General features: G+C 40.9%; 3 protein-coding genes across 7 annotated transcripts; 1 reads left to right on the top strand and 2 right to left on the bottom strand.

Moving 5' to 3' along the window:
* Positions 1-10,405: 10,405 nt before the first annotated feature.
* LOC103970130 (NAC domain-containing protein 22) lies at positions 10,406-11,691 on the bottom strand. Its single transcript, XM_009383787.2, has 3 exons — positions 11,492-11,691; positions 11,130-11,413; positions 10,406-11,046 (listed from the first exon to the last, which is right to left on the bottom strand). Exons 1-3 carry the CDS (start codon positions 11,655-11,657, stop codon positions 10,708-10,710), a joined length of 789 nt encoding a protein of 262 aa, XP_009382062.2. The 5' UTR covers positions 11,658-11,691; the 3' UTR covers positions 10,406-10,707.
* Positions 11,692-13,610: 1,919 nt separating this feature from the next.
* LOC103970131 (uncharacterized) lies at positions 13,611-22,642 on the top strand. 4 transcript variants are annotated; one of them, XM_018820868.2, is made up of 10 exons: positions 13,611-13,836; positions 14,041-14,169; positions 14,803-18,086; positions 18,165-18,245; positions 19,451-19,603; positions 19,769-19,932; positions 20,017-20,164; positions 20,322-20,444; positions 20,739-20,826; positions 22,115-22,642. In XM_018820868.2, exons 3-10 carry the CDS (start codon positions 15,024-15,026, stop codon positions 22,288-22,290), a joined length of 3,996 nt encoding a protein of 1,331 aa, XP_018676413.2. In that variant the 5' UTR covers positions 13,611-13,836; positions 14,041-14,169; positions 14,803-15,023; the 3' UTR covers positions 22,291-22,642. The 4 variants fall into 4 exon arrangements, with proteins under 4 accessions (XP_018676413.2, XP_018676412.2, XP_018676415.2 ...); XM_018820867.2 differs by having other exon boundaries at positions 14,041-14,111; XM_018820870.2 differs by having other exon boundaries at positions 13,611-13,826.
* Positions 22,643-23,024: 382 nt separating this feature from the next.
* Positions 23,025-23,977, bottom strand: LOC135596523 (uncharacterized). 2 transcript variants are annotated; one of them, XM_065088572.1, is made up of 3 exons: positions 23,899-23,977; positions 23,676-23,790; positions 23,025-23,599 (listed from the first exon to the last, which is right to left on the bottom strand). In XM_065088572.1, the coding sequence occupies exons 2-3, from the start codon at positions 23,770-23,772 to the stop codon at positions 23,085-23,087; spliced, it is 612 nt and encodes a 203-aa protein (XP_064944644.1). In that variant the 5' UTR covers positions 23,773-23,790; positions 23,899-23,977; the 3' UTR covers positions 23,025-23,084. The 2 variants fall into 2 exon arrangements, with proteins under 2 accessions (XP_064944644.1, XP_064944643.1); XM_065088571.1 differs by lacking the exon at positions 23,899-23,977 and having other exon boundaries at positions 23,676-23,889.
* Positions 23,978-25,095: the final 1,118 nt, after the last annotated feature.

The following is a 25,095-nucleotide window of genomic DNA, read 5'->3' on the forward strand; positions in this document are numbered from 1 at the left end:
CAAACCCTTTTGCAAAGATAAATTTTTAACTTAGTATAATTTGATTATTTTTGTCTTATATGGTGATTTCATCTCCTTTATGGACTAAGATCATCCTCCTTGTAATAATCATAATCATGGTTGGTTTATTGTTGTTATAGTAACATTTGAAATATAATGACCATATTTCTTGCAATACAACATTATATTTTGTTCTCTTCTATCTCCTCTTTTATATTTATCTTTTTTAATTATAAATATTATCATTTGGGGTGAAGCCTCCCACTTTTTCCTTTCATCGAACCATATCATCTAAATATCTTGATTTTTGGATACCATAGCTTATTAAACTTTATATGATTGGAAGAATTCTTTCCACTGTTTGAATATCTTCATGCTTTGAAGAGCACATACATTCTTTTGTCTTTCTTACAAGAATCCTTGAGAACTTCTCTTTAATATATATTTATTTAGGTGTTGTAAACACCTTTAAGTCGAGGCCTCGGGGCCGACGTGGCTAGGTTCGGGGGTCCGGATGTCGGGGATCTCGGGCGACGTCCCTCGGGGTCTCTCGGCGGCCGAGCATGGTGGTTCGGGTCGGGACGTCGGGTCGGGAGGTCGGGTAGGGAGGAAGCTCCACCGCAGCGCCGGGAAGAGACGACACCGTCTCGCACCTACACACAGGTCGGGCCGGGAGCTCAGCCCGACCCCTCTGATGATCAAGTTAGTGATGTGGAGAGGGTTTTGGAGGAAGAGATGCCTCCGAGTGTAATGTGCTTGTCCCCCCCTCCGTTCGTTTAGAACTCCAGGGTATTTATAGATGAGTTTGATGTTACCTGATGTGGCTGCTTGCAAGAGATAGGCTGATAGCGTCTGACATGGGGTTGGCGTGGCGTGAAGAACCAAGCCTGAGTTAGGTGTTAATGCCGACTTCCTCGGGCAGTGTGTTGTCCAAGCATGGCTGACGTCATGATGTGTCACATTATCATTTTTACCCTTATCACGTGCTATATATATGTTCAAGCTCTTCATCGCCTTCATTTACCACCCCCACAGTATCTTGAGATCCATATGATGCTTTCATTTGAATTCTCCACATTATGTGATTCTCATTGTTGAGACAATTATAATTTCTTCATATTTCAGTATCATAAACATCGATCTACTTACAGAATTAGATATTATAGCTGTCATATTTAGGGGTCAAGTATCTATCAAGGATTCATGCACCTTCTTTTTATGATATGATCTCATTCCATATAATCTTCTATTGCACCTTTTCACGTTGCCTTTTTCTTATTATTTATTCTCACAACGGTCTCATGCATGGGTTGGTCTGCCCAACCATTCCTATACCTCCGAAATCTCTACCTTCCTTCCTTCCTTCCCCTCTCCCCATCTCTCTCTCTCTCTCTCTCTCTCTCTCTCTCTCTCTCTCTCTTTGTCAAGCTAACTATCGTGTGTTGGTGGAAGAAGACCGACTGTGTTGGTAGTAATGGTAGTAATGGTATCTGTGGAAGAGTCCAAGTGATAGATAGTATATGGGTTGCTCGGAGTCGAAGGTGGAGAAGCAGGAGGCCGTGGCGCTATGCCGCGCCCGGACTGACCTCCTGGAGGCCGCCATTCACCACCGAGCCGCCCTCGCCGACGCCCACGCCGCCTACTCTGACTCCCTCCTCTCCGTCTCCGCCGCCCTCCACCGCCTCCTCGTTCTCCTCCTACCCCCTTCCTACTCCTCCTCCTCCCCCTCCTCCCCTGTTCTCCCACTCCCTGTCTGCCGCAAGCCCGAGCCTTGCCCCCCGCCTTCGCTGGTGTCCTCCGGCCGCCACTCGCACCAGGACTCCCGCGTCAGTTTCCTTCCGTCCGACTCCTGCTACAATGGCGACGACGGTACCCCGTTCTATTCCTGCGGCTCTTCTCCTGTCGAACACCTCGACCACCGCAAAACGGTTCCCAGCCAACGCGGCTTCGGCAGCATCCACTACGCGCGCAGCCGACCTCCGCCGCCCTCCGTCGTCTTTGAGCGGCCACCGCAGAGCTACCAGACCGTCCAAGTTGGCTCCTTTGAGCCTTACGCCGATTTCCCTGGATATTACGGCTCTATGGGTGGATCCTTTGGCCCGCCGGCGATGCCGCCGCCTAGGACGATGGCGTCATCGGCATTAGGCAAGTCTTACTCCTCGAGGGCAACGCCGCCGCCCCCTTCGCCCCCGAGAACCTCCACCTGGGACTTGTTGAACCTTTTCGAGACTGACAATAACTCCTATTATCGTCATACCCCTAGCCCGAACTACCAAAAGTTGAGGGATGAGGAAGGGATCCCCGACCTCGAAGAGGAAGATCAGCAGGTAAGAATGGAGGCGTACAGAGAGTACGTCGAGGAAGGCTCAAAGAATGACCATTCAAGTCCACCGGCTTCTGAGGTTGCCGATAAGAATGTGGTGGCTGACGAGGTTCAGAAACGACGGGACGAACAGCGGAATGTGGCAGCTCCGAAGAAGTTTCTGAGAGATTCGGCGGTTGCTCGTGCAATTAAGACCCAGTTTGAAAGGGCATCCCAGTGCGCCAGAGAGCTTTCCGAATTGCTAGAGATAAGGGATCACCATTACCACCCTGCGCATTCTCTGTACGAAGGTAAAACTAAAAAGATCATCTGTTTAACACCGCAGTGAAATCTATGCTAATTTTATATTCTTATGAAAATATCGGTTTCGTCGAGGATGATGGATGCGATGACTGACTAAATCCAGTTCTGAATTTTTTTCCGACTTTACAGATGATAAGGCAATGGGTTATAGAAGTCTTGCTTCCACGTTACGGACTCTGTACAATTGGGAGAGGAAGCTATACCATGAAGTGAGGGTATGCTTCTGCATCTTTCAAAGTGCATTTTACTTCTTCCTTCTCTTGCTTTCAGTTCTTATTTTGATTGGGAATTCTTTGAAACTGGGTTGATTTAAAATGATGGTTGTACTTGGTGATCTATAATGCTCCAATCTTTTAAAGGAACGGGAAGATCCAAGGAATGAATTTTTTTTCTTTTTGCCTGTGAAACTATGTGGTAATCCCATCCCTTATTGTCGGCGATTTTTTGGTGGAGTTAAGAACAAATGAGGCGTCAATAGAGAATTAACTTAAAGATAATAGCGTCGTAGGCAAGTTGCAGCATCTGAACCTTTGCAAATATTAGATTTTATAAGGCCTAGAAAAGGGTGTTTCCTTTTCTAAGCAAGGTTATATTCTTTATTTTTGGTGTGTCTCTTATGAACAATGGCATTTACTGTTGATATAGGCATAGATCCTGCAAATGACAAATTTTTAGAATTGAGATAGAGGCATGTATAATAAATTTTGATTATAAAGTTTGATTGATAAATCCATATCGAAAACACGATTAATCAAAAATACGAATAAGGGTTACGAGTAAAGTAAATAAGTAAGCAATAATAAATCAAAAGTAAGAGAAGGAATGCAAATCGATTTATATTGGTTTGGTCTTTTCTACCTATGTCCACTCTTGATTCCTCTTCCCTCAAGGCTACTAGTTTTCACTACCGATATTCTTTCCAACGGATAAAGATTAACTATCCCTGTTATAGCTTTTCTTTTTCTAATAGGCTTAGGAGATAACCTTCACAATTACTCTTTTATAAGATCTTTCACCTCCTATAACTTAGAATCACCTCTAAATTTAAGAAGGAAGAGATTCAAACAATACTCAAAAAGAGAGTTTATAATACTTTTGTGCTCATTAATAGGTGCACCATCAACCAAGGTTGAGTAGGGTATTTATAGACTTCAATAATAGAACCAAAAATTTAAATATCTAAAATTTTGAGATACTAGCAATACTACTACTAGCACCAGGCGATATTACTATTGTAATGAGGCCGTGAATCATGGCTTTGGTGGTACTATCATCGGCCTATGTAGTACTATCGTCACTCTGGATGGTACTATCGTCAACATAGGTGTACTACCATTGGAAACGTCGAGAAAGCACAAACAGAGCTTTTCGACTGACTCAAGTAATACTACCGCTTGGGTCTAGTGGTACCACTATCCAAGCCTAATTTAGGTGACTAATTTGGCCTTCTAATAGACCCAATTTAACGCTAGTGCAAGCCGAACGGGTTCCTTGAAAAGTTGGTATAATTTTGACCCACTACCAACTCAATTTGACTCAGATAGATCTCGATCAAGGCTTTAATAATCCAATCACATATCCCACATAATTATGAAGCTTTCTCCATGTTGTACGCCATTCTGGCATGTTGTCCAAACCTTCGGTACATCACCCTTTCCTTCAGCATATGACTCGATCTATCGGCATGTCGATTTTCCCATGATATCCAATCTTTTGGCGCAATACTTGATCCTTCCAACACGATGCCATGATCGAAGTCTAATCTTCGGCACGTCGACTAATCCTCTAGCTCGATGTCCAATTTTCGACATGATACTTTCCCGTCATAATGTTCGATTCTCCTATTTCGATAATTTGCCCTTTAATAGTTCGATTCCATGATCGAAGTATTTTCTGTGTTGCTTATCTAAAAATTATATTAGTTCATAAACTCATCAATTAATTTCACCATCAAAATCTAAGATTCAACACTATCAAGAAACTATGAACAACTGTTATTTCAATGATACCAAACCTACATCCAAGACGCTCAATCTGTAACCGAGTATACTGATGAGTTCTTATGCCTTTCATATAGATGTAATTTATCAGAGTCAGAAGACCAACAAACAACAAAATAATCAATGCACTAAAATTTACAATTAAAGATAGAATATCTTTAATATGATATGGACAGTAGATAAAGCACACAATATGGCATTAAAGGCTAAAATATTGTTAACTCAACCTCTAATTGTTACTCGGCAATTCTCTATTCTGATAACATGACCTGCTCTTAACAAAGACAAGCAAGTTGTGATTGAGCCAATACAACCTATAAATCAAGATACAAATATCGAAGGAGCAACAAGACAAGTTAAGCATATCGTGATGACCACAAACAATCTATATGCTCGACCATGGTTGGGAAATGTCCCAAATGTGAGGACCTTGGTCATCGTTCTAACAAGTGTCGTGCTTGTAAGACTATCAATATAGCAGATCATAAAGATGACTTTGAAGAAGAAGGAGATGCCCAAGATGATCGATTGATGATATTGATAATATTAAAATAGCAAAGGAAGAAGGGGAATACATCGCATGTGTTGTAAAAAGATTATTACTCATCCTAGGACAAGAAGATCCATCTTAACGTAAGAAAATCTTTTATTCTTGATGTAGCGTTAATAATAAAGTCTATGCATTGATCATAGACAATAGTAGCCATGACAACATTATATCCAAATCACTAGTGAGGCACTGAAAATTATAGTGGAAGTTCATCCAACACCATATAATCTAGAGTGGATTAAAGAAGGCCCTACTGTCACAGTAACTGAAATCTGTAGAGTTCTTATCTCAATTGGAAAAAGCTATATGGAGGAAGTTATATGTGTGGTAGTTGATATGGATGTGTGTCATGTGCTACTTGAAAGGTCATGGGAGTATGATGTGAATGTAACTTACATTGGAAGAAAAAATATCAATGTATTCTAGTAGAATGGGAAGGAGATTACCATTCTACTAACTAACAAAAAGAGAGATGAATCCAACAATTCTAAAGTGGAGGGGAAGTCTGTCTTATCTATTTTCAACTCTGAGTAGAAATTCATTACCAGATATAAAGAAACAAGAGTCATCTATGCTCCTATTGTGAAGGGAGAAAAGCCACCAGAAGTAAAGATTCAAAATGAACTAAAATCAATATCGAAAGAATTCAAAGAGATCATATCTAAAGAATTACCAGATGGACTTCCACCAATGAGAGATATTCAACACCAAATTGATTTGGCTCCAGGAGCAAGTTTATCAAATTTACCTCGCTACTGAATGAACCCAAAAGAGAATGAGATACTAAGGGAGAAGATAGATGAGCTGATACGGAAGGGATATATTCGAGAAAGTATGAGCCCATGTACAGGCTTTGTTGACACTTAAAAAAGATGAAAGCTAAAGGATGTGCATAGATAGCCGAGCCAACAACAAAATCACAGTTAGGTATCGCTTTCCCATACCTCGACTAGAAGATATATTGGATCAACTATAAGGCTTCAAGATATTCTCAAAGATTGATCTTCGTAGCAAATATTATCAAATTTTTATAAGGCCTAGAGACGAATGAAAGACTGCATTCAAGACAAAAGAAGGCTTATATGCATGGTGATGCCATTTGGGTTGTCCAATACATCGAGTATATTCATGAAGCTTACGAATCAAGTATTTAAATGATTTTATTGAAAAATTTGTAATAGACTACTTTGATGAAATTCTAATCTACAATCGTAGTAGGGAAAAACATATGGACCATTGTTGTATGCTATGGTACAAGCTTTACGGAATTAGGAATGTTACTTGATCCCATGTGAGTTTATAGTATATTCAGACCACGAAGCCTTAAAGTATTTTAAGAACCAATAGCACTTAAATAAGATGCATGCAAGACAGACTTCCTACGTAGAGCAATTTACCTATGTAATCAAACACAAGTCAGGTACTACCAATCGTGTTGTTGATGCTTTGAGTAGAAGATCAACTTTAGTAGTTTTTTGAAGTAATGAAGCTGTAGGGTTTGAATGCATGAAGGATCTGTAAAGGTCTCCTCTAAGCTTATGAAATCATATAAATAAGGCTTAAAAGTAATATAAATAAATACCTCCTCTAGGCTTATGAAATCATCAAAAAAAATATATCTTTAAGTATTGTAAAGATCTTCTTTGCTGTAAGGAGTTGATTTCTCGCGTCCTCCCTTATAAGGCCAGTTTACTAAAATTTTTTCTAGTAGTATTTTCTTAATTTTGTTTCCACTTTACATCACTCCATGTATTATATGAAGGTTTTAATATTTTTGATGAGTTATTAGCATATGACTTTGATGGCTAATGTGTACATGCAAGCTATTTACCGTATGACAGTAATTTGAAATGTTAGATAATGTGCTTAAGTAACGGATAGACTTAAAAATGTTCTAAAACAAGTTCCCAATGTCGTGGTTGACAAACTAATTTGGATGCCTTTTTCATCGTATCTTACATTATATGCCATGATGTCTATATTCGACTAATAAAGCTTCTGGTTTTATATCTGGCACTTGGTACTTTACAGAAGATCCAAAATCTTATAGGAATACTGGTCAGCATATAGGCAGTCAAGCTATCAGTCAATATTCTGCTAATTTTTCTATTATAACTTAAGTTCCAGTCATTCATTCTGATAGAATATGTATTTTTTTAAAAATTAAATAATTTTTGCTTTAATTGATGGCATGTCAACATTTTGCATGTAACAGTAATTCATCCTCTTTCTTTGGTTGGTCAAGTGAATATTCTCATCATTTTCTTGATTACTACCAGTCATGTTGTGTTGTCTTGGTGTTATCTCTGTTCTGAAAATTTCTCCTAATATTTCTGCATCTGGTCTTTCAGTTGATAGAACTTTGTATGCTGATTTAAGTTTGCATTGAGTTGTCACTGAGAATTTCCTATCTTGTGTTTCAGGCTGAGGAAAAAATGCGCCTGCAACTTAATAAGAACCATAAGGAGTTGACAAACCTTGTCAAAAGTGGTGGCAACCCTCACAAGATTGATTCCACCGAAAAATTGATTAATAATTTTTCTACAAAAATAGGAATAGCCATTCAGGTGGTCGAGTCAATTTCAGGAAAGATAAATAAACTGAGGAATGAAGAATTGTGGCCACAGATAACTGAACTTATTCTAAGGTATGGTAGTCTTCATTATACTTTGTGCATCTGTCAGCAGTACATTCATGTAATTATTCAACTAGGTACATGAATACCAGTATCTATATTTCCACAAACATCTTGGTTGTGCAAGTCTGATTGCATAACTACATTATCCGTCTGATATAAGCTCGATTTTTGTTTGAAAGTCTGATTGCATAACTCTTTCTGATTTTTAACTTCACAGAATATTTAATATAATATATGCGATTTTTGACACTCATTATCTACTTTATCCATAGATACTTTTTAGGCTAGAATTTTAAGAATCTAGTTCAACTGTTTTCTTTACTGTCCTTTTCCATGTTTGGTTAGGGTGAAACTTGTAATTCACAGATGTTTTACCTCTAGATAGGAGATGCTATTGTGCTTGTGATTAGTCCATGTTTGACAATGTAGTGCCCACAAAAGAATTTCTGCAATGAAGTTCACTAATATAGCCTGGTTATAGTTCAACTTATCTTTGAAGTTGATGGTATTGTTATTACCAGCTAGAGTTTTGTTAGAGAATTCCACATATCACAAATGATGATATTTATTTTGAGGCTCTAGAGTTTTGTTAGAGAATTTCTTCAGGTTTACTTGCCACTTCAGTGGGAGTGGAACAGTTTTGTCTTCCTTATTGAATGGTTATACTGTCATTTAGCCAAATAGCAAATCTTCTTTTTTTTCATGGCTTTTTTTCATAGAGCATTAATTCCTCATGTGTAATTTTTGTAATTTGTGATGACAGTTAAGGAAAAGGATTTATGATGCACAAATTACATTTTTGCATGCATTTAATTTATTATTAACATTTGATATCAAGTATGGTGTAATCATCATTTGCTGGGAATGAAATTTTTTTAAGAAAAAAAAAGCAGCATGTAAGGCCTATCTTTCTTTTATGTTTATGGTACTTTGAAATTTTATTATTTCTTAAGAGGAAAAAATAATTTTTTGGCAGGTTAATAAGAATGTGGAATGTTATGCTTGAGTGCCATCATATGCAGTGTCTTGCCATATCAGAAGCTAAAAGATCAGATCTAGATATCTCTAGCGGAAAGCTCAGCGGTGATCATGCGGATGAAATGATGCAGTTGGAAATGGAGATACTTAAATGGATCAGCAACTTTTCTGCCTGGGTTAATGCTCAGAGGAACTATGTCAAAGCCTTAAATGGATGGCTTCTACTTTATCTTCATCATGAGCCTGAAGAAACAATGGATGGGGTCACTCCCTATTCTCCCAGAAGGATCGGTGCTCCACTTGTTTTCATCGTCGGTAACTGCTGGTCACAGGCTATGGACTGGAATTCCGAGAGGGAGGTGCTTGACGCAATGCAGGCTTCAGCTGCTGCGATACACGACCTGTGGGAGCAGCAAAACATTGAACCGAATGAACGGACGATAGCAATTAGAGATAGGGACACATGGCTTAGAGCTCTAAAACAGAAGTCCAAAAATATTCACAGGGAAATCGATTCTCTAAAAAAGAAGCTGGCAATCGTGCCTGGCCATTCTGGTCTCCCCGTTTATCAATGGCCATTTAAAGGCCATACAGCAAGATTAAGCAGTGTGCAGCTCAGCTTGGAAATGATCTTTGAGGCCATGAAAGACTTCTCAGCTAGTTCGGTGAAAGCTTATGGGGAACTACTCCAGCATTGTGGAGAACAGAGGATTGCTAGAGAGAATGTAAAAGCTCCCTTTGACTCTCGATGTCTTCCAGCAACTTGCATGGAGGACATAATTGGCCAAAAGGTGTTCACCACATTTGGGTTTGATTAATTGCTGAGTGTTTCAGCAATCGTATCGACACTGCTGACTGTTGTTTGCTGTTGAGAAGTTCCATGACAGCTTTGTGCCATGCTCCTCTTGTATTACCTATAGGCCAGTGAATCAGAAGGAAAATTCGTTTCAATGTGGAATGGAGTAAAGCAGAAGCACAAAGGTCTCTCCCTCTGGCTCCGCGTACTCTTCTTGTTCAGCGGCTGAAATGTGTCTGTCAGTAGAAGCTGTTCTCCATTCGATATGATGTATATGTGCCTATGATTACTGCACTGCAGCGATTAGCTTGGACTAATTAGTACTATCAAGAGGCGATTTTGGACATAAGCATCCTGTTCGCTTTGTAGATGGAATTATCTGAACATAATATATCTGGGCACAAGACAATAGCTGATGTTCCTGTAGATCATCACATAGAGCAACCTACATATGTACATGTGAAAAAAGAAAACAGAAATCTTTTGCTTGAGTGTCGGAAACAACAAGAAGCTCTTGCTGAAATATGAAAAATGCTGTTTAAATTTCTATTGCAAGAAGATTTTACAAAAGGTTATTTCCAGTGAAATATAGTTTCGAGTTTTGTATGATGAATTGCTGTTGTTCTTCTGATAATCTTAAACAAATGTTGCATGAAAGAAAAATTTCTTCATTTAGATGTTATGTTCAGATTCTTAACTTGGTGAATTCATGTCAGTGATGGCTCCAACCCCATCTGTTAAAAGGCTAACCACTGCATTGAGAAGCTGATGGTAGTGGTGGACATGACATTATTCTACCAGTTAAAAGCGGATCAAGGGCAGAAGAACACTATAGTGTAAGCTGCTGTTTTACTGCATCTGCTCTCTCTGATACTGTCGATAGCTTCCTCTAACAACATCACAGGAGCCACAACATGCAGGTGGAGATCACTAGCTACATTAATAATGATGCTGATCCCAAGGCCTTATCTTGAGAAGAAGTAGAGACGATATTTCATCTTATCAAATACAAGTCTCAATTTTGGATAAAACACTCGAACTATCACGTTCTATAGATCAGTCGGGAAGGATTGATGTATCAAATCAATCAGCCATGGAGGTTCACGGCTCATGGCTCAGTTAGAAGTGAAGGATGTTGGCATATGGAGACCACTGGTCCAGCCATGGGCTGCGCAACTGTGCCAAGAAGGGGTCCTGCATCCACTCCATGCCGGACATCGGAACCTGAAGCTCCGGAAGGTTCACCGGCCGGATAACCTCCTGCTTCATCTCCTTCACATCGCAGTCCATTGGAGCCGATGAACTCTGGTGGTTCTCTTGATCGGAGTTGGATGCGCTGTCGGCGGGCATGGAAATGTAGCCTTGCGATGCCTTGGCATCCTCTTCCTTGGCGGCCCTCTGCTCCAACTCCTTCAGCGACGTTGCCTTCCTGTACACCTTGCACAAGACGACGTCCTCCTACATGTGAAGGCAGGCGTATCATCAGGTTAGCAGGTGCAGATCGCAACGCATCGAGTACGTGGATGGGATGCTATTGTTACCTTGAGCGGCATGGCGGAGGAGGCGGAATTCGCCTCCGGCAGCCGGTACTCGTTCATGACCCAGTCGGTCTTGGTCCCCCGCGGGGCGCGGCCCCGGTAGAACACCAGCGTCTTCTTCACCCCGATGACCCGCCCCGGCTCTGCCGCCTTCCGTATCTGCCGGTCGGACCCCGTCGCTTTCCAGAACCCCCTCTCCGTCGTCCGGTTCGGCCGCCCGCCGCTGCCGCTCTTCCGGTCCCTCGGCACGAAGAAGTACCACTCTCGCTCCCCTATCTTGGCCAGCCCTGAAACCAATCAACACAACAGCGCTCAGTCCACCGGCGGACGTTGCTCAGCTCACAGCAGTAGAAGGCAGCACCAACCTGGGAGTTCCCATGGATCATGGCGGTAGATGTTGAGACTGCCGATCACATCAAAGTGAAGCTTCTGGCCAAGAACAACTCGTCTGAGATAGAAATCCAAGAGCTCCTCCTCCGTCGGATAGAACCGGAAACCCGGTAGATCGAGCTGGGATCCTCTTCTCTCCATTCCTTGTTCTCGTTCGTCTCCTCCCCTTGCTGTGCCCCATGTAGAGAATGGAAGTCGAAGTGCTTATATAGAGAGGGGATACAAGCATCACCTGGGGTCCACACGCTCAAGTAAATACTCTTGCAAGTCATCGATGACCATTAGAAGCATTACCCATTCTCGATAAGCAAAGAAATTGACTCTTATTTCTCCTCTTCAACTCAAGGAGAAGTGATTCCATAGCTGTTGACTTGGGAGAAGACTCGAGTGCTTCTTGGATCAGAGAGGAGGGTGTGCATGACGGTGAAGGATGGAGGGAGGAGGGTTTCATGGAAGTTGCAGCAGCTGTTGCCTAAGCAGCAGCAGCAGCAACCAACCATGGGGTTGATGAGATTCTAAGAACAGATAACAATGTAAGATACAGAGACTGCGAAAGAGCAGTAATTTACGAAGAAATTAGCAGGAAACATTGATCACAGAGGAACATCTACATCTTGTTTAATCTTTCCGATGACAGAACGAAATTTGCAGAAAGTCCGGCATTTGCGCGGCATCAAAAGAAGGTGACTATTCTTTTTCTCTTGTCAAGATGCTCAACACATTTGACGTTTCAACAGTTCTTAGCCAAATGATTCATGGAACATAGCCAGAAACCAACTCAGGCTCCAAATTCTCACAGCACGACTTCCAAGCCACCCTCCCCAAGTCTTCGCAGTCGTCACTGTCATCCCCGCGAGAACGACCCCTACCAACAAGACTTTGTCAATGAACCCCATGCACAATCCACATGACAGACCATCTTGCAGGAGGGATGGAACTTGACCTTGTCAATGTTCATATTAATATAATGTCTCAACTAGCTTGGTTTCATGTCTCTGATTCGCTTGAAATGGATGAAATAAGTCAAGATTTAATGAAGACGATCTCCGCGTTTGTGCCTCTAATGCATTCCAACTTGTCTTTTCCCCTCGTTTTCCAGTGAGGTGGTGGGGACCGGAACATCGGAAGTCAAGAGCAAAGACTTGTCACAGTATATGGTGGACCGACCAAGAGACCTTGACTTGGATACATAGCAACTGCTTTATGTGTTGGATGAGGTGGCAGGCCTCCATTGGGCAGCAGGATGGCTCAAGATGCTGTGGTGTGAAGTGGAAGGTGACCTGCGAAGATGCTACGTCACTAAGAGCTAGTGCAGTCTGAGGCCTCCTTGAGATATGCCGAGTTCAAGTGCTTCTATATACTTTTACTTGAGGGAGTCACTGCACCTCTCATTGCCATAAAACACAGACTTAGATGTCTATAAACAAACATGGTTATCGTACATAGTTAAAACTCATGTTTGAAATCAAAGCTACCGAGACATCTAAAACAAACCATTTCCTTCTTCATCAACTCAGACTGCAGTCCATACTTTAAGAATCGAATTCTTCTCAGCTCGGGGAAAGAGAATGCTCTCTCTTTCCCCATATGTTGGTTGTCTTCGAAACCTGGTGGCAGCTTCGGTTGACCAGATGCACCGAGTCAACAAAAAATAATTACAGAAAAGAGTGACCAGCATTTCTGCTATGGTATATATTTCTAACATATTCCATATTTTTGCGTCTTTCAGTACTTTTTGAACCCCTTAATCGACTACCCGGAGGTGTTACCCGTGCGATGATTGGAAAGAACAAGATACTGACAACCGACATGAGCGAGACCCGATGTGGGGGTATAGAAACGGGTAACGATGTGCGAGTATTTGTTTGCTCTGGCACTTCCACCTTACATCCATGGCAAAGTGGTCCGTCAATTAAACCATTCTCCCCGGTCCATCTGTCGCCCTCCCGAACCGGCGTCTCCCGGGTCACCCGTTCATCGAGCCGAAAAGCACTTGAACCGCGATCGGACCGGGTCGGCACCCGGCCCGTGGGTTCAGAGAGCAGATTAGTCCATCATGATAGTTTCGGCCCTCGCGTTTGGGCGCTTGTCCGTGAGGACTGCGGCCTTCTCCGGACCACTATGCTTGGTCGCAGACGACGTGACACACACAGAGCGCACGCCAAACGAGAGACTCCATCGCGTCGAATCGGATCGATCCTCGCAGATCCCTCTTCCGTGCGGTTCCTCGTCCCGTGCAACGTCTCTCGGTGACGATTCGAGGCTGCGGGTCTTGCATCCTCCGGCTGCGCAACTCAATCCCTATACATCGTTCGACCTGGTCCTGACATTTTCAGTTTTCTGCTCTTTATGATCTAGATCTATGTAGTTTTCCAGCTTGTCTTGTTCCTACTGGGAATCTTTAGGGTGTAATTCGATCTTGTCTGCCCTAAGAGCTTCAAGTGTTTGTTTTGATGTAGGTCGTGATTTTAGGGATGGTTTCTTCTTGTTCGCAATGTTGATTCTTTTGCCATTTTGTTTGCAGGCTATTTGGAGGTCTTCCGTTTTAATCTTGGAGTGAGTTACCAGTGGAGACTTCCCGACTTCGACTTCCAGGTGGATCATCAAATTATCATATTCATGATGCCACGCATGCCTGTAGAAATTTTTTAAGGTCGTTTGTCTTTGCTCAGTTTGCAGATAATTTGGATTGTTTTCATGTGATTTGTCCTCTTATTGGTGTTGACGTCGGTGTCTCGTTCTGTTGTCAATCAAAATAATATCGTTTGTCTTATTCCTAGAAGTTTTCCGTAGATGATGATATAGATGGATCAAATTTAATGCTTGATAATGTAACCCTTGTTTTATTTAAGTCTCCAGCTTACAGTTGCTGCAAACATAGAGCGGCATCAACTTCTTGCTGACGTTTAGAAGAGGTAGAATGTGCTTGCATCCATGTGGTCATACAAGAATGTGACGTTCATAGGTTTTAGATGTAGTGCATTCCTAGATCTTACTGCTATATTTGAACCTGCGCCATCCCCCTGAAGCTTGTTTGAGAGCGAATGCCTTTTTTTGCCAATAGTATATGAAGCGAATCACTTGTATAACCAATTGGTTAGCGTCCAACACTTTTCCTCTATTGGACAAGAAGGATCATTTTTTTTGTTTCTATCTCTCTAATTTATTGATTCTGTTGAGATAAGGGGTCCATATCATCTCTAAATATTCTGCTTCTGAATGTCCAGTTCTTGTTGACTGGTCACTTGATACACTATTTCACTGACCAATTTGTGCTGTCCCGTAGGATCTTTTCTCTTGGAGCTAAGGAGCACCCTGCAAAAGCTTGATCTTTTATGACCCTTGTCTTAAAGTTAGATTTTTGGCTTGGTCAATAATGGCAGCAGGGCCTGCTTGTACACTTAACCATCTTACATGGTGGTCTAGCCCTGGGGATTCTTCCCTTCCAGTTGTAGGTAAAGAGAAAGAGATAAAAGCAAGTTGGTAGAGTGATTGTACAAGCTCTGAATGTTTCAATATAATCTGATGGATGCTAGTAAAGGAGTTGGCTCAGCTGACCAACGACCCAAACAATGTCCAGCCAGCTCTGCTGATGCTAATGTTAGACCACCAGAGGTCACTGCATCAGGTGCTGTGAGGCCTGTTCTAAATTACTCATCTCAGACAGGTGAGGAGTTTGCTCTTGAATTTATGAGAGAACGGGCAATGCCCAAGAAGCCTACTGTCCAAAATGCAAGCAATGATCAAAATATGATCACTAATAACGGAGACATGAAATGTGGAATGAATATACCACACATGGGGTCTGAAAGTATGAAAGATCCTTTAAAGCTTGTGACTGGAGATGATTGTCAATTGAAGGAGATTGAAAAGAACTTCTCTGATACTGAACAGAAAGGTCATTATGCATCATCAAGGTCAATACAACAAATATCATCTGGTGAGGGAAGTAGTCGAACAGTGTCTAATGGGTATACTCCTGCACAAGCTTCTGATATCTCATCCAGAAGGATGAAATTCCTCTGCAGTTTTGGTGGTAAAATCTTACCTCGGCCCAGTGATGGAAAACTGAGATACGTGGGAGGTAATACACGTATCATACGAATAAGCAGGGATATTTCATGGGAAGAATTCATGCAAAAGACAATGGCAGTATACAGTAGGCCTCATACCATCAAGTATCAATTGCCTGGGGAAGATCTGGATGCATTGATATCTGTTTCATGTGATGAAGATCTACAGAATATGATGGAGGAATACAATGTTCTTGAAGGTGGTGAGGGATCACAGAAACTCAGATTGTTTCTAATTACTCCAGATGACGTTGATGATGTACACTTCAGCTTGGGTAGTGCGGATGGTGATTCTGAGATCCATTATGTTGTTGCAATCAATGACATTGATTTAGGATCTGGAAAATCCTCATATGGACATGGATTGGCAAGTACTTCAACAAGTGACTTGGATCAGTTACTTAATCTTAATGTTGAATCTGGAAGAGCTAATGCTTACACGGTTGTGGCTCAGTCAGCTGGATTTATTACTGCACCTGTAGCATCTCCTGCTGCATTTCCTTCAAAAATCCAAGCAAGCTTATCTGCTCACTATGATAGCCATCCGCAGGGTTTTGAGGATCATAGATACCATTATGTTGAAGGTGAACAGTATGCTTACAATTCCATCAATCCACCTGATAGATATCAAAATATAGATAGCATAATGTCCATTCCTATGTCTGTAACATCTGATTATCAATATAGATCCAATTATACAGACATTGGTTCTTCTGTTCAGCCAGTTCAACAATTTCTTTATCAAGGCATCACTCAAGCTCCATACAGTGGTATAAGTCCATTTGATAAAGAGCCTGTGAAAATGGATTTGAAACTGGCGGTTGATGACTTCTCTCAGAGGAAAATGGAAGGTAAACATGTTGGTTCCCATGATACTGAACCTATTTCAACCATACAGCAACATGATGCTTCAGTTTCAAACTGTTTGCATGCGAAAAATACAAATGTTGTTTCTGTACCAGAGAATTTAACATCTGTGCTACACTTGAAAAGTAAAGGGAAACAACTGGAGCCTGCATCAGTCTCATCAGCCATTTCTGTGACTGTTGGACATGGTTCTGATCTTAACATAGATGATCACTACCCCTCTAGTGAAACTTTGGCGTCTGCTTATTATGATGATGAAGCTGATATGACTGAGGGAAACTACAAGAATCCACCTTCAAACCCTTCCCGAGGTTATCAATCTGAGAGGCTTCCTAGGGAGCAAGTGTTCCTAAATCGGCTTTCTAAATCTGATGATTCCAGTGGTTCTAATTATCTGATAAATCAGGCATGCTTGATTGCAGCCCAAGAATCTGTTGCTGAAGCAACTGACACCATACTTGAGGAAGAGCTGGGTGCACAGACTGAGAAGCCGCTATCTTCTGCGAAGCCACCACGCCCTAGTAATGCAAGTATTGAAGATAAGAAAGTGAGAAATGCAATCAATCAAGCTAATAAATTCAGACATGTCTCTATTGTAGAGGGTTTGGAAACTGTAAAATTTTCTCAACCTATGACCCCATTAATTAATCAGGATGTGTGTGATCCAGATGAAGTTGTACCAAAATCAGTTGTTCAGACAGGACCTCATCAAACTGATGTTATCATTGATGAGAAAACTTACAAACAAGCAAAGAAGATTCATAAACCTGAGTTTCAACTTGCACCTTCAAAGTTTGTGTCCGATAAGACTACAGTTGTTCAAGATGGGATTTTGCAGGAAACCAGTATGAGCAGACACATGCAAAAGGTCACAAATGTTGGTGATACAGATATGACCAAAATCAATATCAGAGAAGCATATGTTGCTGGAGCTCTCATTAAGCCCCAGGAAGGTCCTTCTGTAATTCAGAACATTCCGTGGGATGAAAAACCTAACAATGATACGTATAACAATGATGTTGTTGAGCCAGCTTTTACTTGGGTGGAAACTGCTGTTGGAGCTGCATCTCAGGAGGAATCTTCTGCTCCCTCCCTGGAACAACGAGATATTCTTGTTGATATTAATGACCGGTTCCCTCCTAACCTGCTCTCTGATATCTTTAGTAAGGCCGGGAATGCTGAGAATCTCTCAAATATAAATCTCCTGCGTAAAGATGACACTGGACTAAGTCTGAACATGCAAAATCATGAGCCAAAGCGTTGGTCTTTCTTCAGAAATCTGGCCCAGGATGAGTTTAATTGTAAAGACTTTTCTCTTATGGATGAAGATCACATTAATTACCCAGCCTTTCTTCCTACGGTGGAAGAAGGGATTTCTAGGCCATATCAGTTTTCACCGTTGGAAAATGAGAGAGCTGATTTTGGTCAAATTGATTCACAAATTGATTTCAGTGAGGAAATGCAAGATTCATCCAGTACCGTTGTTGAGGATCCTAATGTTCTGCACCCAGGTTATATTCCATCACAGGTGTCTCATCATCTTGGAATGGACAAGGTTGAAGGGTTGCAGGTAGAGAACCCTTTTACAAAGTTAGGAGAGACATTAAGAATACACATGTCAGAGAATGAGGTATGTGTTTCTCCTGCAGAATAATAATTTATTTTATTCCTTTTACAAAATCATCACATGGCTTTCTTTTGATTTTAGGAATTAAAGTTTGAAGATGGGGAAGATGCTGAGCCAGTGGCAAATGAAATCGCGTATGATTTTGATCTTAGTAATTTGCAGGTATGATGCATGTCCTGCTCAGGGTTTGCCTTACCGGTCGGAACTAGTGTATCGGTCGGTAGGCTGGTGGTATGGTACGTGTCGCCTTGTACTAGTGTACCGTGTGTCAGTACGGCGAGGCTTACTGATAACACAGGAAAATGGCAAAAGATAACTCCAAATTTTTTTGAAAATTTGAAAAAAAGTTAGATTAGGGGTTTTAAGTTGGAAAACACTATTCAAGGCCTTAATTACTCCCTAGTTAACACTATTCTACCATCTCAGACTTCGTATCAGGCGATACGAGGTCATTTAGCGTATACCACCTGGTACAAGGTGGTCCGTGTACCAATCCTCGGTCAGACCGGTATATACTGCTCGTATTGGGCGGTATACCGCAGCACGACAAACCCTGGTCCTACTATTAATTTGTGAAGGCAACAACTTACTTATTCCTTGTACCCTTGGTGACCTTATAAGGTTGCTATTGACCAAGGCTCAAGTCATGGAAATAGCCTTAAGGTTGCTATTTTATTATATGGTGACCAAGAGCTTGAGTCATGGAAATATCCTTTTTGCTAAGGTGCAAATCTACATACATTAACCTTCGAGCCTGATGCACTAAGCCATTTATAACTTTTGATTCCTAATAAATGTCTGACTAATAAAAGCATTTATTTTAATTCTCATAAGGCTCATGCATTAACCTTGATTGTAGAGGGTGGTTCTTTTACCAACGTGCTGACAATGGCTGCTAAATTTTTGAGATAAAATGTTGAGAGAATTGAACTTTAGTTTCCAAGTAAATTGTTGATGAAGTTGGTTGACAGCATCTTTTAACCTCTAATGTCCTTTTTTTTTCCTTTGTCTTTTTCACTTTTGAAAAGTAATTCTAGCAAGCATTTGCTTAACTTACTATCACATAATGCCTAGACAATGTACATTAGCACTTAAAGAAGGTTGTAGTTTCAGGTAGGAGCTGGTTTGTAGTTAAAGGCAAATTTCCATGTTTGATTTATAGGTAAGGCGAATTACCATATTTAGAATATATTTTGTGGCACAAATGAAACATCGTAAAACAATTACAGAGAAGAAAGAGTTTATTTTATTTTATTTTGTTGTCTTGTGCTGCCCATTTAGTTAGGACCTTCTTTCGTCGCACATTTTTATCTTTGTTTGGTATTATTATTTAAGTATATGCATTTCTAAAGGTTGCACATTATCAGGTAATAAAACATGAGGATCTCGAGGAGCTTAGAGAACTGGGTTCTGGCACTTTTGGTGCTGTATATCATGGAAAATGGAGGGGTACTGATGTGGCTATAAAACGGATAAAAAAGAGCTGCTTTACTGGACGATCCTCTGAGCAGGAGAGGCTAGTAAGTTGTCCAATTTTAGTTTCATTGTCTTCCAGTTCTTTCTATAATCAGTAACAAGAGTAACCAACCTACTAACTGTGTTATAAATAATAAATTGAAGTTTTAGAAACAATAAAAGTCAACAGGTAGAAACTTTTGGTAGCAGTAACTAGTCACTTTTTGCAGACTATGGAGTTTTGGCGGGAGGCTGAAATTCTCTCCCAACTTCATCATCCCAATGTGGTGGCTTTTTATGGTGTTGTAAAAGATGGACCAGGGGGAACCATGGCAACTGTCACGGAATTCATGGTCAATGGTTCTCTTAGACATGTTTTACTGCACAAGGACAAGTAAACTCTTTCTGCTTTTTCCTTATTAATGGTTTTTTATTAAATAAAGTGATTGTTATATTCTTTAATTGTATAAATTAACAGGTACCTTGATCGTCGTAAAAGACTTATCATTGCAATGGATGCTGCTTTTGGGATGGAATATTTGCATTCTAAAAACATTGTACATTTTGATCTGAAATGTGATAACTTGCTAGTAAATCTTAAAGATCAGTCACGTCCCATTTGTAAGGTATACTCTTTAAAGCTCAGTCATGTTGACCACCTATATATTTGGTTTCTGCATCACTTGGGATGTGAAAATTTTGATCTTGCATGGGATGCCATAAAAGTTGCCATCATGTCAATGATATCCTTAAAGCTGGCTAACTACCAAAGATATTATCCAGGTTGGTGATTTTGGTTTGTCAAAAATTAGACAAAATACTCTAGTCTCCGGTGGTGTCAGAGGCACACTACCATGGATGGCTCCAGAATTATTAAATGGAAGCAGCAATAAGGTGTCTGAGAAGGTACCAGTGTTTTTTTTTTTATTTTAGTTTGTTTCTCCTTTTTTTTCTAAAGTATGACAAGTGCTGCTCTTCCACATAATTATATCACTTTAGGCTGAATTTTAAGTCAAAACCTCAACTACTATCATTTCATTTTCTACCTATATATGAAGCCTGTGTGTCAACCATCTGTTAAAAGGAACTTGATGGTTAAATTGAAGAGTCCGAGACTGCTTTATGATACTTTCTTATGAGCTGTGATATTCATACTTGGTCTTCACCTATCCTGAGTATCAGTTTTGGTGATGGCTGCAGGTAGATGTGTTCTCTTTTGGCATTGTTATGTGGGAAATTCTCACAGGGGAAGAGCCTTATGCCAATATGCATTATGGTGCAATTATAGGTATGCTTCAATTTCTGCAGAATTATGTCCAAAAATGGCTCAAGGTTATAATATGCTGTGGTGATTCTCTTCTTCAAAAGTAAAATTTTTCCCTTTTTTGTTTGGAAGCAAAAACTGACTACTGGTAAGCACCTTCTAGGACTAACCTTTGGTTGAACTCAGCGTTTTGGTCCATTGTTTACTTTGGAGTTTGGACCATGTTCAGTTGATTTTGGATCATGCTTTTGCTGTTGGGTTGACCATATTAAATATCAGGGTGTACTAATTAAGATCATGTATTGAGTTTCAGATACATTGGAATCACTACACAATGTGAAGTTTGTTGACTTAGGTGAATTAGAAGTAGAAGTTTAGCTGAAACTGACTAACCATAAGAGTAGATGTAAAAAGAAAGAGTTCTTAAGCTCTTCATGTGGACTGGACCTGTTGTATCTGCAACATGAATGACAATCTTACATAATTTAAAAGCTTGTTTGAAAAGCTACCTGTGTTTTCTGCTTAACTTAAAAGTACTTTCCTAAATGTCTTCAAACAAATGAATGTTTTGAAAATACACATTATTCGAGGAGGATGAACCTTGGCATTGCTTAATTGCCTTTTTAGTGTTTGTTGGTTTGAGTAACAAAAACAAACACACTGCATGCGATGGCAGGGGGCTTATAGTTGGTGGTGCTGGGCAAAGTGTCATATTATTCACCCTCCTTGATTATACATTTTGAGGAGCTTCACATTAGGCACTCCTTTTATCTTTTTATTTAAGATCTGAAAAACGACATTGCAATGATCCAAATGCCTTCAACTAAAAATGTGCCTATATGTAGTTCCTTATGGCCCTGCGGACACTAATGTTATTTCTAATATCAATGCCACATTGTAATCCTTTTATTTTATTTATTTATTTATTTTTACATTGTAATCTTTTTATTGATTGCTGAAACTGCTCCCCTGGATATCGGCTTAAGGTTGTAAAATTTACCATGCACCTAGTCAGGTGTTTGAACTGGTCATCTTTGCTACGTGTTCTTGAATGTAAAGCAAGCACAATTGACTTGATCCTGGTGAACAAACAATAAAAGTTGTATGTGTTTTGAAAGATTCAGGGTCCTGACAAACTGGTTTTGATATTATGTGTTGGTAAAGGGTAAGGATTCAGCCATGATTTGTATATTATCAAAATCTTCAATTTGCTTCTCGAAAATTTCTTTCTTGCTGTTCTTTGTTTGTGCTAACTTATGCAAGAGCAAAATTGTAATCTACATCTTTGCATTAAAATTTGTATAATATACAGGAGGCATTGTGAATAATACATTAAGGCCTCCAGTGCCAGCCACATGCGACCCAGAATGGAGAAGGCTAATGGAGCAGTGCTGGGCTCCTGATCCCTTGCAAAGGCCTTCCTTCTCCCAAATAGCTGGTCATTTGCGAGCTATGTCTGTTGCCAGTCAGGTGAAACCGACCAAGTGAGACTATGCAAACACTCTTAATCCTATGGTGCTATTTTCTACCACTTAAGCTGAATTATTTATTGTATAGGAGGTATCATTTGTACTGTTGATTGTCTGCACTCTGCAATATATATGTGCATGATGTGTGTGTGTGTGCTGCTTAGATTATTGCTTTGCTTATAAGGAATTCTTTTTTGTACGAGATGTAGTATGGTTTGCACTATAGAGGATCTTGTCATCACGTAACATGTATTTAGTGTGTATTTAGTGAAGTTATATTAATTTGCTCGCATATTTATTATGGAGCTTATATGTTAGATGATTTTGATACATTTAATCCGACGAAAATGATAACCTGTATTTAGTCTGTATTTAGTGAAGTTATTTTAATTTGCTAGTTGATTGTGATTTCATTAAATTAGGAGTTTCTCTCTATTTTGTTGGTTGCACTTCGTTGTCTTCATCCCTGCCTCTATGTGTGTGTGTCCCATAACCCATTTGAAGGACTCGCGCCTTCCGGGTTTGTAACATCTGCAGTTCACCCGAGTGCTGATGTTAGCCAGTTGTAATCTCTCTAATAGGTTGATTGCCCAATTCCATTCCAGAAATAATTTGCTCATTATTTCTATAAAGTATTCCTTTTTTAAAGTCTCTTTTGCTATGTCATCGTGGTTCTTTTCGAATTGTTTGCTTCCTGTGCTTGTTTGTTGCCTTTTGTTAACCACATAAATTGGGGAAAATAAGAGAAAAAAATTCAAAACCGAGTTACCACCATGGCATTAATAATCTAAAACCCCTGCGTCGAATCGCAACTCATAGCCTGCGTACCGATCGAGTACTCGTTCTCCTCCCACCAACAGCCGTACCCTCCGCAACAGCGGCGTACCCATTCTTATTCTTCATCTCCTTGCTGCACCTCAGCGACGACCGCAAGCTGCTCGCGCGGCTCGCCGAGAAGTCCGCCGGCATCGACTTCCGCACCCCCTCGGCCTTCTTCGACACCCTCCTCTTCGCGAGCTCTACCGCGACCCCGGGGTCCTCCGCCACGGCCTCCTCCCCCCAGATCTCTCCCTTCTTCCGCTTGAGCCGCTCGTTCCTCCGCGCCGAGTAAAGCTGGTAGAACCGCCCCCGTTCGAACAACGGGCTCCCGTTACTGGCCTCGAGGGACACTGTGGCGGCAGCAAACACGTCGCCCCAGCTTCCGAGTTCTTCCTCTGCGGGCTCCGAGACCTCTGCCAGATCCGGCGAGATCAGCGGGCGTTCTGGCCGGACTGGCGATCCCGTGGGCACTGAGGAGCGGTTCGAGAGTGGCGGCTTCTTAGCGGTGGCTGCACATACACATCACATTAAGGAGTGAGGGAAAAAAGGGGTGAAGGCAGGCGGCCGTTCTTCGAGGTAAAGTACCTGAGTGCGCTCGGGCTGATAGAGAGTAGGAACCCGGCGGCGGTCGGCGGGGACGAAGGCGGCGCGGAGACACCGCGAGCGGCGGCCGACCATCCATCCGAGGTCCTCTAATGGGCTGCATCAAATTCCATGGAATCAGAGCTCTCTCCCCTCCGAGGCGGAGACGATGATGGGCTTGGTGAGGGGATCACAGAGAGAGAGAGATTGGGGCAAATGGCTTTACCTCTTCCGTGTGTGTGGAGCGGTCGTGGTTATCTTCTGTTGTGATTCGTTGCTTGTGGTCGTTCGTGTGCGGAGTTGGTGGGAGAGGATTTAAATAGCGGGAGGTGGGGATGTGAGCGAGTGAGGGAGCGAGAGAGAGAGACAGCGGTTCCAACGGTCGAATTTTTTGAAATCCGACCGTTGTCGATTGTGAGAACCAACGGGGAAACCTCAGCTCCTTCGGTCTCGACGTGGCAATTCATGTGATACGGACAAGGAGGCTCCTGATACGATGGATGTCGACAGCGGACGGTCCGTGATGAATCAATAGAGGTAAGGAAATTTTTGTTGGCTGCCTACGAATTAGAATTATTATTAATGCCACTTGATTTCAAATTTGATGAAGTCGTGTTGGGATTTTGAGATCTAATCCCAAAGGATTGATGTTTGGGCTCATAATAATTAGAAGATTTGGCAGTAACACTGTCAAAGACTCGGAGTGTCATTCTAGGTTCTTAATCCGTGGGAGCAGTAATGGTTGCCGTGTCAGGAAGGCTGCACAGTGGTCGATGACATAAATAGCTAATAATTTATGTTCGCTACCTTGACTAATATCGAGGATTGAAATAGAATCCAAGGCAGATACGTTGGTCATGATGCTAAACAAGCATCTATTCCCATAGAATAATAAGATGGTCCACGATTAATTTGAGGAAAAATCCTCTATTTATCCTCATTAAAAATTTAATCTTAACCCGTGTTTAAAAACCTGTAGACTGTGGATTCAATTATCCATTCTTTTATAAAAATCTAATTTTTAATTTACATCGAAAAATTACTTGCTAATCATTTTAAATTTTTCATTGACAAAATTAAAAAAATATTTTTAATTTATTTTTTTTCGTATGGATTTAATCGTCTGGCTTATCTTGTTCCACCAATCAACGGATCAATCCTAACAAATCTAAAATTTTCTTCTCTTATTCCACCAATTCTATTAAGAATCAAGATATTTGCTCCTTTTTTTTCATATTAAAGTGGAAAATTTTCCTTCTAAAAGGATCCCTACATTTGCTAACATGACTCAATATATCCAAGATAAGTTGGTAAATAAATGTGTCCAAAGACTTTGGATAAATAAAAAAGAGTATTAGGGACTTCTTTTGGTAGAAGAGTAGATTGATGGTCTTGGCATCCATGATTTACACACCTCTAGTTT

The sequence above is a fragment of the Musa acuminata genome, chromosome BXJ1-11, assembly GCF_036884655.1.
Source record: "Musa acuminata AAA Group cultivar baxijiao chromosome BXJ1-11, Cavendish_Baxijiao_AAA, whole genome shotgun sequence".
NCBI lineage: Eukaryota > Viridiplantae > Streptophyta > Magnoliopsida > Zingiberales > Musaceae > Musa > Musa acuminata.

Coding starts and splice junctions, on each gene's coding strand:
- LOC103970130 (XM_009383787.2), bottom strand. CDS start 11,657: ATGGAGAGAAGAGGATCCCAGCTCGATCTACCGGGTTTCCGGTTCTAT. Junction 11,414..11,491: donor TGATCCATGGGAACTCCCAG/GTTGGTGCTGCC, acceptor GATTGGTTTCAG/GGCTGGCCAAGATAGGGGAG. Junction 11,047..11,129: donor CCTCCGCCATGCCGCTCAAG/GTAACAATAGCA, acceptor CTTCACATGTAG/GAGGACGTCGTCTTGTGCAA.
- LOC103970131 (XM_018820868.2), top strand. CDS start 15,024: ATGTTTCAATATAATCTGATGGATGCTAGTAAAGGAGTTGGCTCAGCT. Junction 18,087..18,164: donor TACACATGTCAGAGAATGAG/GTATGTGTTTCT, acceptor TTTTGATTTTAG/GAATTAAAGTTTGAAGATGG. Junction 18,246..19,450: donor TTGATCTTAGTAATTTGCAG/GTATGATGCATG, acceptor GCACATTATCAG/GTAATAAAACATGAGGATCT.
- LOC135596523 (XM_065088571.1), bottom strand. CDS start 23,796: ATGCAGCCCATTAGAGGACCTCGGATGGATGGTCGGCCGCCGCTCGCG. Junction 23,600..23,675: donor ATCAGCCCGAGCGCACTCAG/GTACTTTACCTC, acceptor GTGTATGTGCAG/CCACCGCTAAGAAGCCGCCA.